Here is a 20,911-nt window from a genome sequence, read left to right as displayed (position 1 = left end):
CTCCTTCCGCTGCCTGCGCTTGACCTCTGCATGCTCTCGGCGTTGAGACTGAAATGCTCAATGCCCTCCCGGATGCACTTCCTCCACTTAGGGTGGTCTTTGGCCAGGGATTCCCAGGTGTCAGTGGTGATGTCATACTTTATCAGGGAGGCTTTGAGGGTGTCCTTGTAACATTTTCGCTGCCCATTTGGCTCGTTTGAGAGTCTCGTGTCTGGCATGCGAACTATGTGGCCTGCCCAGCGAAGCTGGTCGAGTGTGGTCAGTGCTTCAATGCTGGGGATGTTAGCCTGGACGAGGATACGGATGTTGGTGCGCCTATCCTCCCAGGGGATTTGTAGGATCTTGTGGAGACATCGTTGGTAATATATCTCCAGCGACTTGAGGTGTCTTCTGTATATCGTCCATGCCTCTGAGCCATACAGGAGGCGGCTATTACTACAGCGCTGTAGACCATGAGCTTGATGGTAGATTTGAGGGCCTGGCCTTCAAACACTCTTTTCCTCAGGCGGCCGAAGGCTGCACTGGTGCACTGGAGGCAGTGTTGAATCTCCACATCAATGTTTGTTCTTGTTGATAAGAGGCTCCCGAGGTATGGGAAATGGTCCACGTTGTCGAGTGCTGCGCCATGGATCTTGATGACTGGGGGGCAGTGCTGTGCGGTGAGGTCAGGCTGGTGAATGACCTTTGTTTTACAGATGTTTAGCGTAAGGCCCGTGCTTTCATATCCTTCAGTAACTACATTGACTATATCCTGGAGTTCAGTCTCAGAATGTGCGCAGAAGCAGGCGTCGTCCGCGTACTGTAGCTCAACGACAGAGGTTAGGGTGATCTTGGACCTGGCCTGGAGGCAGCTTGGTTAAACAGCTTCTCACTGGTTATGTAGTTTAATTCCACTCCAGCAGGGAGCTTGTTGGCAGCGAGGAAGATTGAGAAGAGGGTTGGGGCGATGACGCAGCCCTGTTTGACCCTGGTCTGGACGTCGATTGGGTCTGTAATGGATCCGTTGGTAAGGATCACAGCCTGCATGTCATCGTGGAGCAGGCGAAGGATGTTGACAAACTTTTGGGGGCATCCGAAACAGAGGAGGATGCTCCATAGACCCTCGCCTTTGTAAGGTCAAAAAAGGCCATGAATAAGGGCTGGTGCTGCTCCCTGCATTTTTCCTGCAGCTGTTGCGCTGCAAAAATCATGTCCATTGTGCCCCGCAGGGGACGAAATCCACACTGTGACTCCAGGAGGAGCTCCTCGGCCACAGGGAGAAGGCGGTTGAGGAGAACTCTAGCGACAACTTTCCCAGTGGCTGATTCCCCTGTAGTTGCCGCAGTCGGACTTGTCCCCCTTTTTTAAAGATGGTCACGATCACTGCATCTCTGAGATCTCCTGGCACGTTCTCCTTTCTCAGATGAGAGAGATGAGGTCATGTATCCGCGCCAACAGCGCCTCTCTGCCATTTCGCACCTCAGCAGGGAATCCATCTACTCCCGTAGCCTTCTTATTCTTGAGCTGTTTCATGGCTTTTCCTACCTTGTGCAACGGTGGGGTTTCACTGAGGTGGTGGCGGGTCGCATGCTGCGGGATGGAGTTGAGAACACTCACAAACACTCACAAACAAATACATCGTCATCATCATCGGCAGTCCCTCGAACGAGGATGACTTGCTTTCACATGAGTTCACAGATGTTTCAATGAAGGACCCGATATTCTAGTCCTGAACTCCAATTGAAGGAGTGGAAGATGCCTGTGCGTGGATTTTTTTAACATGTGGTGACCATTGCACATCAGCCACCACACGGGCTTGACAGAGCTAGGCTTTTATCCAGTAGCAAGGAATAACCAGGACAACTGGAAACCTGCTCTGCTGCACGGACCTAGTGCGCGCACATATCGCAGTGTGGGCTGGCCCGTGCTGCCCCTGGGCCCTCGGCTCTTCTGGGCCCCATACCCTCATTCACCGCACCTCTGCCATGATCTCTCACCGCACCTCCGCCACAATCTCTTGCCATATCTCAGCCATGACCTCTCTCCGCTCCTCCGCCACAATCTCTTGCCATATCTCAGCCATGACCTCTCTCCGCTCCTCCGCCACAATCTCTTGCCATATCTCTGCCATGACCTCTCTCCGCTCCTCTGCCACGAAAACATTCGCTGCACCTCCGCCACGATCTCTCACCACACTGCCGCATCAAACATTCGCCGAACCTCCGCCACGAACACTCGCCGAATCTCAGCCACGATCTCTCATCGCCCCTCCGCCTCAATCACTCGCTGTACCTCCGCCATGATCCCGCACCGCTCCTCCGCCTCAATCACTCGCTGTACCTCCGCCACGATCTCTCATCGCCCCTCCGCCTCAATCACTCGCCGTACCTCCGCCATGATCCCGCACCGCTCCTCCGCCTCAATCACTCGCCGTACGTTCGCCACAATCTCTCGCCGCTCATCCGCCCCGACCTTCCCGCTGTTCCGCTGTTCCAAGGCTTCACCAATGTTCCTGCCCACGCTCCAAACGGCGACCTGGGTTTTGATGACATACACACACAGTGGCAAAGAGGCCGTCCTGAGAGCTTGGACCTGGCCCCGAATCTTCCTTGGAGCCCAGGCCACCAATGCGGAACTCCCTTTTCAAGAGATGGGGGCTGCCTTCAACCTCCCTTGTTCGAGACACTCAGAGATTTGCTTTCAAGTCCATTGGGCAATTTTACTGTTGTTTAGTTGTGACCCCAGCCAGAGAATAGACACTGCCTCAGCCCACCAGTATCCACACAGTAACATTACAAGGGAAACACATGGGGAAACATGCCCCTGAACATTTACAGAAGGGGAGGAAAGAAAACCGAAAAGATAATGGTAAGTACCTGGTGGCTGTACGTTTCCTCCGCTGCTTTAGATCGATGTGAACAGATTTCAGTTGAAAAAACAAACCCATGAAGAGGTTGGTCAATCATTAATGGGAATATTTTGTTACGTTTATCCCTGTCAGCACTTTAGATTATCTTTTAGACATAGGTGACTTGGCCTGATTCTATGTCTGTCTGTGCTGGATCTCCCTAAATCTCACAGCACATTTATTGTCCAACTGGAACTGAAAAGACTTTTCTTATAAATGTAATTTTACACATTATCCCATGTTTGGAGCTTGAATTGTCTGGAATTCCCTCCCAACCTCTCCGCCTCTCTCTCCTCCTTTAAAACGCTCCTTAAAACCTACCTCTTCAACTGCCCTCATATCTCCTTCTGTGGCTCGGTGCCAAATGTTATTTACTAACGCTCCTGTGAAGCGCCACTGGGACGTTTTGCTACGTTAAAGGCGCTATGTAAATGCAAGTTATAGTTGTTGACCACATGACTCTGGAGTGCAAGCACACTATGACTGGTTGTCCCAGTAACGCTCCAGGTAACCAGTGAGTACCACACGGGATTGACTATTTCCTCCAACCTGAACTGACACTTGTGATTTTAGTTATTCGCCCCGAGACTCCATTCCCAGTGTGGAATCAGACCCGACGGCAGTTAACTGATCAGATAATCCCACAACATGGAGCTTACCATGCCTGATTTGAAGTATTTGCAATTTCTGGTCATTAAAAGGAATAGGGCATGCTGATCTTCCACCCTTCCCAGTCTTGCAATTTCGGAGCTGTCGTACATTCATAAGAAATAAGAAATAGGAGCAGGAGTAGACCATTTGACCCCTCGAGCCTGCTCCGCCACTTAATAAGATCATGGCTGATCCGATCATGGACTCAGCTCCACTTCCCTGCCCGCTCCCCATAATCATTTATTCCCTCGTCCTTCAAAAATCTGTCTATCTCCGCCTTAAATATATTCAATGACGCAGCCTCCACAGCTCTGCAAAGAATTCCACAGATTTACAAACCTCCGTTTTAAATGGGCGGCTTCTTATTCTAAGACTATGTCCCCTAGTTTTAGTTTCCCCTGTGAGTCGAAATATCCTCTCTGCATCCACCTTGTCAAGCGCCCTCATTATCTTATATGTTTTGATAAGATCATCTCTCATTCTTTTGAACTCCAATGTGTTTAGGCCCAACCTACTTAACCTATTCCTCATCTCTGGTATCAACTTAGTGAACCTTCTCTGAACTGCCTCCACTGCAAGTATATCCTTCCTTAAATACGGAGACCAAAACTGTACGCAGTGCTCTAGGTGTGGCCTCACCAATACCCTGAAAAGTTGTAGCAGGACTTCTATGTTTTTATACTTTATCCCAAATGTAATAAAGGCCAACATTCCAATTGCCTTCCTGATTACTTGCTGTACCTGCATACTAGCTTTTTGTGTTTCATGCACAAGGACCCCCACGTCCCTCTGTACTGCAGCACTTTGCAATTTTTCTCCATTTAAATTATAATTTGCTTTTCTATTATTTCTGCCAAAGTGGATAACCTCACACTTTCCCACATTATACTCCATCTGCCAAATTTTTGCCCACTCACTTAGTCTGTCTATGTCCCTCTGCAGATGTTTTGTCTTCTCCTCACAATTAGTTTTCCCACCCATTTTTGCGGGGGATTTTAGTTTGAGCAGACTATCTTTTTATTGGTGTCCTGATTGTTTGGAGGAGGTGGGGCACTTGTAGACATCCATGGTGACATTGGATTGTGCCTAATAAATTACTGGTCTAATACTCACTGAGAAGGCAGTAACCTGGCTAAAATAATTTACTGAACCAAATATGGACAATCCTCCAACATCAAGCCATCCAGTCTACAGCTGTTGATATATTATATCTCCATGATCACAACACAGTATGTGCGCTTTAGCAAGCAACTTTTTATCTTATCTTTATTTGCACATGTGCTTAGGGTTTAGTATTTGACTTTTTGTACATTTTCTCGTTTGAGGCCTCCCTATGAATTGGATTTGGTTTGAAACCAGCACAGGCTTTAAAAACAGGAGTTAATAGATCTCAAATGTATGAGGACACAAAAAATCTGCAAAAGGACATAGACAGGCTAAGTGAGTGGGCAAAAATTTGGCAGATAGAGAATAATGTTGGAAAGTGTGAGGTCATGCACTTTGGCAGAAAAAAATTAAAGAGCAAGTTATTATTTAAATGGAGAAAGATTGCAAAGTGCCGCAGTACAGTGGGACCTCGGGGTACTTGTGCATGAAACACAAAAGGATAGTATGCAGGTACAGCAAGTGATCAGGAAGGCCTAAGGTATCTTGGCCTTTATTGCATAGGAGATGGAGTATAAAAGCAGGGAAGTCTTGCTACAGCTATACAGGGTATTGGTGAGGCCACACCTGGAATACTGCGTGCAGTTTTGGTTTCCATATTTACGAAAGGATATACTTGCTTTGGAGGTAGTTCAGAGAAGGTTCACTAGGTTGATTCCGGGGATGAGGGGGTTGACTTATGAAGAAAGTTGAGTAGGTTGGGCCTCTATTCATTGGAATTCAGAAGAATGAGAGATGATCTTATCGAAACATATAAGACTATGAGGGGGCTTGACAGGGTGGATACAGAGAGAATGTTTCTACTGATGGGGGAGACTAGAACTAGAGGGCATGATCTTAGAGTAAGGGGCCGCCCATTTAAAACTGAGATGAGGAGAAATTTCTTCTCTCAGAGGGTTGTAAATCTGTGGAATTTGCTGTCTCAGAGAGCTGTGGAAGCTGGGACGTTGAATAAATTTAAGACAGAAATAGACAGTTTCTTAAATGATAAGGGAATAAGGGATTATGGGGAGCGGGCAGGAAAGTGGACCTGAGTCCGTGATCGGATCGGCCATGATCTTATTGAATGGCAGAGCAGGCTCGAGGGGCCGTATGGCCTACTCCTGTTCCTATTTCTTATGTTCTTATGTTCTAAATGGGTATTAGGCACACACAAGACCTTGGCTCGGTGACAGCTGGTGGCTCACTTGCTGCCACCCTCACCTCTGAGTGGGTTCTAACACCCCTCCAGAGACGAGCACAAAAATCTAGGCTGATGCTCCAGAGCAGTACTGAGGGAGCGCTGCACTGCTGGAAGTGCTGTCTTTCAGATGAGACGTTAAACCAAGGTCCAATTTGCTCTCTCAGGTGAACGTAAAAGGTCCCACGGCACTATTTCGAAGAAGAGCAGGAGAGTTATCCCCGGTGTCCTGGCCAATATTTATCCCTCAACCAACTTAACACAAACAGATTATCTGGTCACTAGCACATTGCTGACTGTGGGAGCTTGCTGTGTGCAAATTGGCTGCTGTGTTTCCCACATTACAACAGTTATTACACTCCAAAAGTACTTCATTGGCTGTAAAGCATTTGGGACGGCCAGTGGTCGTGAAAGGCGCTATATAAATGATAGTGTTTCTTTCTTTACACAAGCACTTTAGATATCAGAAGACAAGGCATGCTTTCTCCTCAAAGCACGTCAAACTCTTCCTGTTTATATTGGAAAGCCTGTTCCTTCAAGACACAAAGAAGTTCGACTTTTAACCCTCATCTCCCCAAGAAGTTCTGCATCCAACACATCTCTCCAGGATGTCCAACATCAGCCATTAAAACATAAAACAACACAGTGCATAGTGCTGAAGAAATAATTTTTATTGTTTCATAGTATAGCCAGATGGCCAACATTTGAGTATAATTAGAATTAAATATTAAACAATAATTAGAATGTGGAAAACGTGAAAAAGATCTTGTGTGGCAAAAGAGCCTAACAATTTATCAGTGCATCTATAAAATGGTATGTTGTAAAGCTTGCTGTTATAGTAGCTTAAAGCAGTTGATCAAGTAAGCCTCATAACTGCACGGAATGCAGGCTTAAGGTTGTTGAAGATGTGTTTTATCCTGCATATGAATATGGTGGTATTCCCTTCACCCCAAGTCCAGTAATCTGAAACAGAAAGGAATATGGACTCAACGTTAATTTTTATGTCCAGTTATCTCCTGTCTGCCGCTACAGATTCTGATTTGCGCTGGATATTGTTCCATGGGCATCGCTGCCCTCCATGACCTCTCTGATCATTATTTATGTCTGAGCAGAGATAGTGATAGCGTCGGGACCGAACCAGATCGACACGTGCATTTTACAGCATCGATTATGTAGGGGAGGACGAAAACCCACTCATTTTACCCAGAAGGAAAAGGGCTGTGGGATCAGTCTGTGCTGTGAATTGAAACCGATACAGTTTGACCTTGGCAGAGCAGTGATTGGACGGGGGAGGACATCGGAGGGCCAATGGTGAGACAGAGTCAGCCCGAAGCATGGGGCTTTCAAGCCAATGGGAGAGCACTTGCTCGAAAACTGGGACTGACTCACAGCCATTATTGGGCTATTGTCTTCCCCATGTTTACACTATGGAAGGAAATTATGCAGATCTTCAGAAAACTACGGAACCCAAAACAAACCAAGGGCCTACACAATGGCTACAGGAGGCCAACCCAATCAACCCCTACTCAAACCTTGAGTAGGTTAGAAAACCTGAATTGGAGGAAAATTATGCAGACCTTCAGAAACCAGGGAACCCAAAACAACCCAAGGGCCTACACAATGGCTACAGGAGGCCAACGCAATCATCACCCATTCAAACCTTGAGTAGGTTAACATCAGTGGAAAAAACCCGCAATAATCTAAAACTGCTGCATTTTTCAAAATCACAAAGCCCACCAATGGGAAGAATCGATTTCAGCAGGAGAGGCGGACTGTATAATCTGGCTATAAAAAGGGGTTTCTGACGTAGTGTGTGTGGTTCCGTGCTTTCGTGATCCAACAACCAGCAAGCCTCTCGACGCTGAAGGAAAACCAGTGTCCGAAGACACCGAAGATAGAAGAAACAAACCACCAGACTGCAGAAAGGCACAGGAGTGAGTATAACCTCTGGTCCCCGGAACTCCCAACTCAGTTAGGCCAGGAAAGGTGGGAGGTTGGACATTGTACTGCTAAACTTGTGTAAAGATTTTCGTTGTGTCCGTTTAGTAGGATTTAGGGGGATTGTTTTGTTGATGTATTGCTGTTTGTTGAGATACACCTTGTCAAATAAATTGGAAGCCTAAAGTTCCTCTTGGAATCACCTTGTCTCAGTTCTATTGTATTACATCTCCTGATCGTGAGTCTTATGTCAGAACAGTGTAAGGGAAGCTAGGAGCGGCTCGAAAACGCTCAACTGTGTGTCACAGGCTAGGGAAGAAGGGGTTAGGAGTGTTTGACACTCACAGGTGCCTCACAGGGGATGCAAGAATCTCAAAACCCCCGTTCATAAGCTGTGGACACAATCTCTCCAGGGGTGCTCTTGCAGCACTCAGGGTACCTCACAGGCCAGGCATAAGCTGTGAGGGCAGAAGCCCAGAGAGAGACACCCAAGGCACAACAACACTCCCTGGGAACCCCTTACAGAACATGGTGACCGCGGCAAGACATAAGCAAACAGGAGATGTTAATATAACAGAAGAGGTGATAAGAGAGGAAACTAAAATGGAGGAGAGAATTTCCTCATACATTTTTGGCAAGGTGAACCTCACCAAACCTTGGGTGCAAGCCCTCACTCGGGCAGAACGGGTCGAAAGGACAAGGCAGCTCGCAGGGGAAACCCCGCAGTCGTTTGCGGACAGGCTGTGGGTGGTATACCACGCAGCCTGTGGGGAGCTCCTCGACCGGGCGAATCTTTCCGCGGTACAGACTGGCCGCTGGCTGAGGATGCTGGTGGCAAACTGCTTGCCCCGGCTCAAGGCCAGGGCAGAACTGTGGTTCGATTCCTGGGACCCCAACCTCACCGAGGAAGCAGTGGTCAGGCAACTGGCACTGGTCCAATGGAATGGAGGAGGGGAGGAGGAGAAAACCTCCAAAGGTCGGGTAAATGAAGTAAAACCCAACTCCATTCCCAAAAGGGAATGGCACAAGGAGAGTGGCCGCTCGATTGATAAGGAGGGAGTGTGCTACGGGTGCGGGAAAGCTGGGCATTTTAAAAGGGATTGCAGGAGCCCAGTAAAGAGATATGGGGGGAGAAGTTCTTTAGGAGCCGCCCAGAGTGGGGGTAGTAGAGGGAGCTCCTCACCATTCCTTGATGAGATAGTAGCTGCAGTGAGGACAGCGCTGGAGGGGATTGGGAAGGTAGCCACGGCAATAGGCAGGGAAGCACCAGCAACCCTGCCAGTACAGAGGCCATGACTAGCCCAGACCCAGCCTGTATACCTGTGCCCACTAGAATACGACCCCTGGGGACGGCCCTGGGTCAAGATGGAGGTTGAGGGTGTATTGGGTACTTACCTTTTGGACACTGGTGCTTCCAGCACGATAGTCCATTCGGAGGACCCCGCAACCTCACCTCTATCAAACGGGGTGTCGTATCAACTAGTTGGGTTCACAGGAAATGAGAAGGCTGGGTTTTTCTCAGTCCCGCTCGCAGTTCGTTTAGGAGCACAATGGAAGTGCGTCCTGATGAACTGGGAGCAGGTGGGAAAAGGGATCTTGGGGGCTGATTTCATCATCGCTCGCCAGATCCTAGTAGACTTGAGGAATCACTGTCTATGGGGCACAGTGGGCACGGGAGCAGAGGGAAAAGTCATGGTTATTGATAAGAAACAGGGAAAAGGGACTCTGTGTACAATGAAGCTAAAAGTGGGTTACGATCTGGAGGTTCTGGTCGGTAACCCCCGGCCGAGTACCGGGCCTATGTGCAAGCAAATCTTGCAGCATTTGCCACCCATAAACACGATTGTGGGAGAGTCACAGGAGTGGAGGTTAGAATAGATGGGGATTCCATGTCCCGCCCGCAAATGCAGTATGGCTTTCCCCGAGAGGCAGAAGCAGATTTGGAGACAGCTTTAAGCTCACTTGTCGAGCAGGGTGTTTTGAGACCCATAGCACCCATGTCAACTCCCCGCTTTGGCCGGTTAGGAAACCGGACAATTCTTGGAGGGCTACGGTGGATTATAGGGTGCTCAATAAAAACATCCCAGCTTGTGCTCCCACAGTAGCGGCGGTTGCGGATCTGATAGGGGAAATCCCTGCATCCGCAACCACGTTCACAGTGTTGGACATATCCAACGGGTTCTGGTCTATCCCTGTACGGAGGGAAGACCAGTACAAGTTTGCCTTCATCTTCCGGGAACAGCAGTATACATGGAGCTGCCTCCCACAGGGCTTTCATAATAGTCCCAGCATCTTTCACCAATGCATGGCGAACTGCTTAAAAGGCTTCAGCCAACCACACCAGCTGGTCCAGTATATGGACGACCTGTTGTTGTTCACAGACAGCAGTGAGGAACACGGTCCACTGCTGGCCGAACTGCTGGTCTTACTGAAGGAAGGGGGTTTTAAAGTTAACCCCAAGAAAGCCCAGATAGGTCTAATGGAGGTAAAATTCCTGGGCCTGACGATAAGGGCAGGAGAAAGGGCCATTGATGAGGCTAGAAGAAAGGCAGTGCAGGAACTCCCTGTCCCTAGGGATGTGTCGGGGGTAAGTTCTTTCCTGGGAATCACTGGCTACTGTAGGGACTTCATCGAGGACTATGCAGCCACAGCCGCCCCTCTGCTCAGACTCCTACATAAGGGGGTCGAGTGGGAATGGGATGAGGGCTGTGAGGCAGCATTTGTCCGTCTTAAGAGAGACCTGCAGATAGCACCAGCCCTAGGGGCAATTGATGGGGGGGAGGAATTCTTCCTGGAGGTGGCAGCTAGTGGCGACAGCTTAAGTGCAGTGTTGCTCCAGGGGCGAAACGGTCAGCTGAGACCAGTGGTGCACTCTTCCAGGGTCCTCACGGAGGTAGAAAAGGGATACTCCAATTGTGAGAGGCACTTACTGGCCACCCACTGGGCAGTAAAGAGAGCTTAGATCTTTACCGGAATATCCCCCATTACACTCCTCACCCACCATACCCCGACGCAGATGCTGTAGGACGGGAGGATTAAGGACGGGACAGTGAGCAGTGCTAGAATCACTCACTGGACCCTCCTCCTCTCCCAAATGACTTTAAAGGTCAATGGCCTCTGTGAGCCCAGGCTCGCAGAAAATTTAATCTATCCAGGGCAGCCGCATAGATGCTCTGTGGAGGGGGTATGGGACATCAACTTTGGATTTCGGACAGGGATACACCCCACAGGCCGCGAGATCTACGTTGATGGCTCCAGTTCAGTGTCCGCGGGTACAAGACTCATGGGCTGCGGAGTTTGGGATCCCAAGGCAGGGATTGCCTTGGCTCTTAAACTCCCATGCACCCTGAGCGCCCAGCAGGCGGAACTCTCGGCGGTGATGTATGTGGTCACACACCCCGAGGAATTCCCTACCCCATACACGATTTGCTCGGACAGCATGTTCACTTGCAATTCGTGAACAGAGTATCTGGCGATTTGGTCACGCCGGGGGTACACCTCTGCGGATGGGAAGCCCCTTGTGACCAAACCCCTGCTAGAAAAGATCGTGGCTGCAGTGGGAGAAACCGGGGATGTATATATCCATAAGGTAAAGGCCCACTCCAAAACTGAGCCACGGGGGGAAGGTAACCAGCAGGCAGACCTGCTGGCAAGGGAAGGTGCTCGTACAGGTCGCCCATGGGACCCATACGAGGCAGGCAGGATAGCAGCAGCAAGAAGCAAGCCAGGGACACAAGGGAGCGTAGGGGCGGCTGCGGCCCCAGATCTTAAAGTAGTCCAGATGCAGGATCCGATCCTGAAGGCTGCCTTGGCTGCTATCAAAAAGGAGGAAAAGGCGGAGGGCCCATACAGTGCTGCAGATATTGCAGTGCGGGAAGGCATGTTGTTTAAAGGGGACAAATGGGTAGTGCCGCCACAACACCGGAGGGAATTCCTTCAGCTGGCCCATGAGGGTCCAGGTGCGGGACACCCCGGGCCGGAATCTACCTGGCAACGGGTAGAAAAGGCAGGGTGGTGGCCAGGCCTCCGGGAAGACGTCCGCAACTTCTGTGCGGGCTGTCTGGTTTGCACTGCAAACAACCCTCAGTCCTCAGGCCCCGTAGAACACCTGAACCGGACCCTAAAGGAAAGGCTGCGGAAGGAGACGGGAGACTCACCGAACAAGTGGGTGGAAGTCTTACCGTTGGTCCTCATGGGAATCCGGGCCAGTCAGTCAAAGAGCACAGGGTACTCACCCCATGAGCTGATGACAGGCCGGATCATGAGAACCCCAGTGCATGTGTTGGCGCCGGTTCTCACCGAAGGGCAGCTTCGAGAAGTGAACCGGGACCACTTCGTCAGGAATCTGTTTGAACAGCTTCAACAGATTCACTGGCAGGCGGCCAACAACATGGGTAAATAGCACCGTGCCAATCAGGGACGGGTGGCGGTGTATATATTTTCCCTTCCTGTTTTGTTACTTTGTGTTCTGTGCATATGTGTTTAGGTAAGGCAGTGACGGTTGGGTACAGCATGTTATGTTCAGAACATGTTAAGTGGGCCGAGCCTGGAGAGGTCTCTCAAGGCAAGGCCATATTCTTCTTGCCTTTCAGATGTCAACACCTCCCTACTGGACGTTAGTGATGCTGGTATCGCTAAGGATCTGCACCGGGCACCGAGGGGACACCGAGGACTCCCTGGTTTTCGGATGCTCCGGGGGCAAAGCGCCGACAGTGACCACAGGAGAAAGGACTCCGGCGGCAGATGGCCGGGTCACCTACTCCCACGAGGGGAGATGGCCTGGGTGGTTGGGATCGAACTCCACCAAGTACTCCAACCATAAGGACTTTACCTACGGAGAGGTCTCCATCCAATTCCCGGAGATCACTGTGGCCACTTCCAGAGTGAGAGTGTCAGAAGGCAGGAAGGTATGCCTAACTTGGCAAGGGGACATACCTCTGAGACGGTGGTGGTGGCTCAGAAAGCTCAAGAGGGACGAGGGAGACCGACACTCGGACTGGAAACGTCTGGATAATGATACCTACCGAACCATCATGGGGTCATCTGGCGGGGTAATGGTGTGCTGGGAGAAATGGTGGGCGTACGACCAAGGAATTTATTTGTGTATGTGGGGATCCACTCGCGTGTGTTCAGAGGGGGTCTCCATTGCTTTCTATAGGTGGTGGCAGGATGTCGGGGATGGGGTGGTATGGGCGATTCCAAGAGGTCCCACCTTATGTCACAATGTGGGAGCACACTGTGACAGGTACAGACCTCTCGGGTTGTCGGAGCAGGGGAGCACAGGTAATCCTGTGCCCCCAGCACTTGAACGCTTTTGCAAGGCCACAATGCGGGTTCAGCACTGCTGGGGCAGAGCCTATCAATTGCACAATGGAGTTAATGGCCCCTAACCACATGCCTCCACAGGTAGCATATGTAGGCGATGGGACATATTGTGTCACCACAAGTGCCCAATGGTATGAACACGGACTGGGAAGGTGGTGTCCAATACCGTACAGCAGCTTTTGCTTTAAACCCAGGGCAGAGGTTCAAGTGGCACACACCAGAATCACACCCATCCCTGAACCTTCCACGATTCACCTCACGGTACAAAACAACCTCAGCCACCTACAACAATATGCCGCCCAGTTTGGCTATCCCACTGCCCCACTACCTGAGAAACTTACAGCCCTCCTCCAGGCAGTGGATTTGTCGCAAAAACATTTTTACACCATGGAGCAGAAAACTGAAATTCTAGCAGGGGAGATTGCCCAGATTAAACCCCCAGCATGGTGGGATTTGGGGATACGGGCAGACATACCTGCATGGATCCGGGTGGGATCGCATGCCTTAGTAATCGGCCAACTCCTGATTGTAGCATATCTGCTAGTTACAAGCCGTAAGCTCAGGAGAAAAAGAAAAAGAAAGCAGTTCCTCAGGCTACTACACAGACAGGAGAGCCGTTGCTAAACACTCAAGGCGTGTAAACAAAGCTTGACCGTGACACTTAGGCGGTTTTGTTATTCCCAGGGATGACTGCGTTTTCATACATGGCCCCTGGGGAGTCAGCACATTTGTCAACATCAACATGTATCCATGAGATAACAGTAGTACTGTTATGTAGGCTGTTAATAAATTAGATCTACGCTCCTCTAATTCTGCCCTCTTGAGCATCCCTGATTATAAGCACTCAACCATTGGTGGCCATGCTTTCAACTGCCTAGGCCCTAAGGTCTGGAATTCCCTCCCTAAACCTCTCCGGCTCTGCTTCTCTCTTTCCTCCTTAAAATCTACCTCTTTGTCCAAGCTTTTGGTCATCTGCTGTAATTTCTTCTTATGTGGCTCAGTGTCAAATTTTTGTCTGCTAACACTTTTGTGAATCGCCTTGGGACGTTTTAATGCGTTAAAGGCGCTATATAAATACAAGTTGTTGTGTTGTACATGCACAATTTGGTAAAGTATCCTTTGCCAAAAAATATTAGAATCATAGGATTTTACAGCACCGAATACTTATCAAATTTGTATCCACATCCTTTTTAAAAGCTATTGTGGAGTTGTGTCCGAAGGAGTTCTAGAGCTAGCCGGGAAATTCTACCCAGTCGGCCCTCCATATGGTCTGGGCGGAACTCTCGCCAGCTGAGAGGGGAGTGGCATGGCAGATCAGAAAGTTTGCAATTGTGATTCACAGCTCCAGCACTATCGCGATATTATCGGCAATTATCGCATTCTATCGACCGACCTTAAAAATGCCGCCTGCTTGCGGCTGTCTCTGTTTCCATTCTTCATCCATCCCGTCCACAGCTGATGTTACATAAAGTTCGGAGTAATCCTTTCCTCCGAAGCAGCAAGATGTGGTCATGTCAACGGGCAGCTTCACTGTCTGGATCCTCTTACCTGAAGGAAAGATTCTTATCTGTGATTTCTGGGCTTTAGACTTCACTGTCGTTGTGAGCAAAACGACTCCCAAAGCAAGCGCTCTATTCGGAACTCCGACACGGCAAGCGAGCCCCAGGTGGGCAGAGGAAACATTTCAAGGATGCCCTCAAAGCCTCCTTGATAAAGTGCGACATCCCCAGATATACCTTGGAGTCCCTGACCAAAGACCTCCCTAAGTGGAAGATGTGCATCCAGGAGGGCGCTGAGCTCTCGAGTCTCGTCGTCGAGAGCGTGCAGAAATCAAGCGCAGGCAGCGGAAGGAGTGTGCGGCAAACTAGTCCCACCCTCCCTTTCCTTCAATGACTGTCTGTCCCACCTGTGACAGAGACTATAATTCCCGTATTGGACTGTTCAGTCACCTGAGAACTCACTTTTAGAGTGGAAGCAAGTCTTCCCTCAATTTCGAGGGACTGTCGATGATGATGACGATGAGCAAAATGAGGATTTGGATGGATTCAGACTGGATTCAGAGTCTCCTAGCATTGGATTTACTGAGTGTGGATCTAAGGGTGAAGGGGGAGGGGAGTTGCACTGGGTTCTCCCATGCTCCACCGTAACATAGGTGTAATCCCGAAGAAATATCATGAAGTGCCATTTTTAGATATTTATGTTATTTCAGTGTTAGGGGGAGATCGGAAGAGTAACCACGGAAATTCCAGGTGCAAAATTCTAAAATGGAGCGCAAACAAGGAATGAACTTTCTTTGACTGCAATCATCTGCCATAATAAGTTACTAGAGAACTCCGTTGTCTAGCTCCTTAAGGTAGACCTCATGTGATTCCACTGCAACCCGACATCTTCAGCAATGGCTTCTCTTCCCACCTACCACTTTCATCTCTTGAATCCTATGAGTAGCTTCCCTTGACCCTCTCCTCATCCTCATCTACATGCTGCCCCTCGGTGACATCTTCCTCAGCACAGAATCAGCTTTCATTTATATGCTGCTGATGTCCAGCTCGACCTCTTCACCACGTCTCTTGACTCCATAGCAGCCAGACTGTTCACCAAGAAGTCATTGAAGAGTCACAGCTTCCACCAACTGAGTATTAGTGAGTGATTGTATTCACCCGCTCCTGCCACAACCTCCTTTGCCACTGATTCCATCCCCTACCTCAACCTCTCACTCTGGTTAAGTCAGACTGAGCAAAATCTTTGGGCTGGATTTTTGGTTGGAGGCTTCTTCGGGCGCTAATGTCGGTGGGTCGGTAAATTTTGCGGCGAGAAATGGTTTGCGACGGCAGCCAGAAAATTCGGTTGCTGCGCCCTGATTCTGGAGCGGAGCGCTAAGGGAGGCGTTCCACACGTCTCTTAGGACGCTAGGCCGGGTGAGCAACTGAAAATCTGTTGCTGAAGAGCCAGCTTCGGACCGTCCGAAGAGAGGCCTCCCTGCGAGAAAAAAAAAATCGGGACAAAAAACACATAAAACATTCCCGACGAACTACTCCCCCCAAATAAATGTGGATGGCAAAAAAAAACACAAAGCAATATCAATTTCACTTATCTTTTGCAATCATTTCTTCCCTTAGCGCCCCAGGACAGCTCGGACCGCCTGCTTTCTCTGGCGGTGTCACTAGGGAGCGCTACGAGTGCCGCTCCAAATAAATATCGCATCGCTGTCAAAACTGGGTTGTTGCAGAGCGGCGTGACACTCCTGGGCGGTACTGCTCAGTGCAGCCGCAAAACCGCCACCAAATTTGCCGGTGGGGTGCTGGAAGCTGGCCGTCCAGGTGCTCAGCATTTTGTGACCCATTACCGCCCCCTCTGGGGCGCAAACAGAGGCGCAATCAAAATGAAAATCCAGCCCAAAGTGTCTGTTCAACACAGAGCTGAGCTTCGAACCCTACCTCTTAACCATTACCAAGATCACTTAATTCACCTCTGCAACAATGCTCCATGTCAGTCCTTCCACCGAAACACTTATCCTTTCATCACTTCCACATTTGATTATTCCAAAGCCCTCCTTGTTGGTCCCCCATCCTTTAACATCCAGAAATTACAACTTATCCAAAACTAAGACACCCATCTCCTGTTCTAGAATATAAGAACATAAGAACATAAGAAATAGGAACAGGAGTAGGCCATACGGCCCCTCGAGCCTGCACCGCCATTCAATAAGATCATGGCTGATCCGATCATGGACTCAGATCCACTTTCCTGCCCGCTCCCCATAACCCCTTATCCCCTTGTTGTTTATGAAACTGTCTATTTCTTTCTTACGTTTATTCAATGTCCCAGCTTCCACAGCTCTCTGAGGCAGCGAATTCCAAAGATTTACAACCCTCAGAGAAGAAATTTCTCCTCATCTCTGTTTTAAATGGGCGACCCCTTATTCTAAGATCATGCCCTCTAGTTCTAGGCTCCCCCTTCAGTGGAAACATCCTCTCTGCATCCACCCTGTCAAGCCCCCTCATAATCTTATACGTTTCGATAAGGTCACCTCTCATTCTTCTGAATTCCAATGAGTAGAGGCCCAACCTACTCAACCTTTCCTCCCCTCATCCTCAGAATCAACCGAGTGAACCTTCTCTGAACTACCTCCAAAGCAAGTATATCCTTTCGTAAATATGGAAACCAAAACTGCACGCAGTATTCTAGGTGTGGCCTCACCAATACCTTGTACAGCTGTAGCAAGATTTCACTGCTTTTATACTCCATCCCTTTGCAATAAGGGCCAAGATACCATTGGCCTTTCTGATCACTTGCTGTACCTGCATACTATCCTTTTGTGTTTCATGCACAAGTACCCCCAGATCCCGCTGTATTGTGGCACTTTGCAATCTTTCTCCATTTAAATAATAACTTGCTCTTTGATTTTTTTTCTGCCAAAGTACATAACCTCTAGTCCCAATCTCCCCATTTTTGCTGGCCTACATTGGCTCTCGGTCCCCAATACATTAAATTTAAAATACTCATCCTTATCTTCATATCTTTTCCATGGTTTTTCCTCATCTTCTCTCTGCAACGTCCTCCAGTCTTGTAACCCTCACATATCCTTCAGCCCTCTGACTTTTGTAGCCTTCGTCTACCATGGTGGTGGAGTTTTAAGCCTCTCAGACCTTCTCTCAGTATCTCCCTCCCTAAACCTTTCATTTTCTCTCTCCGCCTTTGAAAACCTTTCTTCAACCCATCTTTTTTTAAATTATCCTTCCTAATCTTCTATGGCAAAGCATCCATTCCCCATAGCGACTTCCATTTGTGAAATGTCTTCAGACATTTTTTTCATTAATGGCACTTATATAAATCCAATTTTCATGACTGACTTATATAATGAACGACATGTTTTACCAATTATCTTTCCTTCCTGCATTTGAGGACGCTGTGGTACTCGGTATTGCAATCATGCAGGAATTGGCAAAACATACCCAATGCAGACAGTCAAAACCGGGGTTAAAATGGCGATCCTATAGATTATGATCTTAAAGTAGGGCATGGTCTATAGATATATATGCATGAAGTAATTCTGATGAACTACAAAAGGCATTGTTGTTGTAATTGTAGATTTGCCTTGTCTGGTAGTACGGAGGGATGTATGAAGCTACCATGGTGTGGTAGAACTTGGGTTAGAATCCACAATAGCCCACACGGTGAGTTAATGATCTCAGCCAAGTTAACCGGAGAATTTTCCTAGTGGGGATGATGGGAAGAGATATTGGACATTGACATGTGGTTCAAAAGTGGCTTGTGAGTGGCTCACCCTCAGCACTAATAACATTCTGCATCAGACCAACAGATGCATTGCTGGCTAGAGAATGTTATGCAGAAGATTAAAGGAAAAAGATAACAATAGACTGGTGTAAAAAATATAATAATGAATTCTGATACTGGTATTGAAGTGTCAAAATGGGAAATTATAGTTTTTTCAAGCACAAAATTGGACATCGCCGTTTACATATTTAATTGATTTACCTGTTTCTGGGTCAATACGCAGGACTCGTCCACCCTTGTAACAGGCAACCCAAAGTTTTCCCTCTGCATCGATGCATTGTCCATCTGGAATAGCCTCCGCTTGTTCAAGCTTGTACATAAGTCTTCGATTTGCTATACAGTAATGTAAAAAAATAAAGTCTTATTCATTACGAACGCACATCCCTTCCTTTAAAGAATTACAATCTGAAACATGGCATCCATGAACAAGGTGGCGATGAGCAATGTTCCTGTTAAACTGTGCGGCCGAGCAGTGCTCTGCAGGTCCCATGCAGGTCGCTTGCCAGCTTCACAATGGGAAAAGCTGTGCATGCGTGGAAATTTGAATGGGCTACTTGCCCACAAAAAATAATTAAAGGGAACATAGATGACAACAACAACAACTTGTATTTATATAGCGCCTTTAACGTAGTGAAACTTCCCAAGGCACTTCACAGGAGTATTATAAGACAAAAAATTTGACATCGAGCCGCATATGTACAAATTAGTGCAGGTGACCAAAAGCTTGGTCAAAGAGGTAGGTTTTAGAGTGTCTTGAAGGAGGAAAGAGAGGGAGAGAGGTGGAGAGGTTTTGAGAGGGAGCTCCAGAGCTTGGGGCCGAGGCAACAGAAGGCACGGCCACCAATGGTCGACCAATTATAATCAGGGATACTCAAGAGGGCAGAATTAGTGGAGCGCAGACATCTTGGGGAGTTGTGGTGCTGAGGGGAGAGATAGGGAGGGGCGAGGCCATGGAGGGATTTGAAAATAAGGATGAGAATTTTGAAATCGAGGTGTTGCTTAACGGGAAGCCAATGTAGGTCAGCGAGCACAGAGGTGATGGATGAACAGGACTTGGTGCGAGTTAGGACACGGGCAGCCGAGTTTTGGATCACCTCTAGTTTACATAGAATAGAATGTGGAAGGCCAGCCAAGAGTGCGTTAGAATAGTCAAGTCTACAGGTAACAAAGACATGGATGAGGGTTTCAGCAATGGATTAGCTGAAGCAAGAGCGGAGACGGGTGATGAGACGGAGGTGGAAATGGGCGGTCTTAGTTATGCTGCGGATATGTGGTCGAAAGCTCATTTCAGGTTCAAATATGACACCAAGGTTCTGAACAGTCTGGTTCAGCCTCAGACAGAAGTTGGGGAGAGGGATGGTGTCAGTGCCTAAGGAACGTAGTTTGTGGCGGGGACTGAAAACAATGGCTTCGGTCTTCCCAATATTCAATTGGAGAAATTACAAGTTGCCTCCTTCATGGGGGTAGAAATGCCCGTGTATTATTTTGACCATTTACCGTCAAATTCCTGTGCGTGCTACGGGTTAATGATGTTATTAAAATAACGGACACGAGAGCTTGATGTAAATGCGTTAACTGGTGCACTAATTATACGATGTAACTATTTGTACTGCACCTTTTTGACTGAGAGGCGACAAGCCCCGCCCCCTCAAACTCCGCCCCCCCCCCCCCCTCCACCTCCCGGCCTGAATCATTCCATGTGCGTGGTGCCGAGAAGCAGGACCTGAAGCTCTGACTCAACCCACCACCCCGGCCGGCCTGGGCCCGCCAGCGAAAGAGAGGCTGGGGGGAGGAGGAAAGAGAGGCTGGGGGGAGGGGAGAGAGGCTGGGGGTAGAGAGAGAGGCTGTGGGGGAGAGAGAGGCTGCGGGGGAGGGGCGGGGGGGGGAGAGTGAGACGAGGGAAGAGAGAGGCAGGGGGGTGGAGAGAGAGGCTGGGGGGTAAGAGAGAAAGAGAGTCTGGAGGGGAGAGAGAGACTGGGGGGAGAGAGAGAGAAATACTGGTGGGGGGGTTGGGGGGGTGAGACACAGGTGGGGGGGATGACGGATCACGTTCATCCAAACCTCTATAAGGGACATCGTTCGAGTGGATGATATCCAGAAGTCATGACACTGTCACTATTCACTTCATACCCAATAAACCTGTTAACAATCCGTACACAATGCCTGCCCATCAATGTTGGGGTGGAGGGGGGCAGGAGGATGCACTTGCACTGAGATAAGGCACTTTGGCTGGCCCTTGCTGTCTTCTGGGGAGCTCTGTCCCCTGTCGCTTCAGAAAGTCAATGTGAATCGAGTTACAATTTGCAAAGTCAGTGAGATCTTGGGATGGACAGTTCCAGTTACACATTCCTGTGAAACCTCAGGGTGTGGCTTATCTTCCAAGGGGACCAATCAGAAACAAAGGATGGAGCATGTTGGCCATTTTTGCAGTACAAATAAGCACGTCGCTAATTATACCGCGTAGAAGAATT

At 48.8% G+C, this 20,911-nt stretch overlaps 1 protein-coding gene across 1 annotated transcript in view; it reads right to left on the bottom strand.

Moving 5' to 3' along the window:
* Positions 1 to 6,532: 6,532 nt before the first annotated feature.
* Positions 6,533 to 20,911, bottom strand: part of LOC139275264 (regucalcin-like) — a 33,269-nt gene continuing 18,890 nt past the window's right edge. The window contains exons 5-7 of the mRNA XM_070892492.1: positions 18,642 to 18,773; positions 14,539 to 14,693; positions 6,533 to 6,845 (exon numbers count right to left, since the gene is read on the bottom strand). Of these exons, the coding sequence (XP_070748593.1) occupies positions 6,795 to 6,845; positions 14,539 to 14,693; positions 18,642 to 18,773 (338 nt within the window). The 3' untranslated portion in view covers positions 6,533 to 6,794. The remainder of the gene's footprint in view (positions 6,846 to 14,538; positions 14,694 to 18,641; positions 18,774 to 20,911) is intronic.

The sequence above is a fragment of the Pristiophorus japonicus genome, chromosome 10 (assembly GCF_044704955.1).
Source record: "Pristiophorus japonicus isolate sPriJap1 chromosome 10, sPriJap1.hap1, whole genome shotgun sequence".
Taxonomy (NCBI): Eukaryota; Metazoa; Chordata; class Chondrichthyes; family Pristiophoridae; genus Pristiophorus; species Pristiophorus japonicus.
This window is presented reverse-complemented; position numbering and strand designations above follow the sequence as displayed.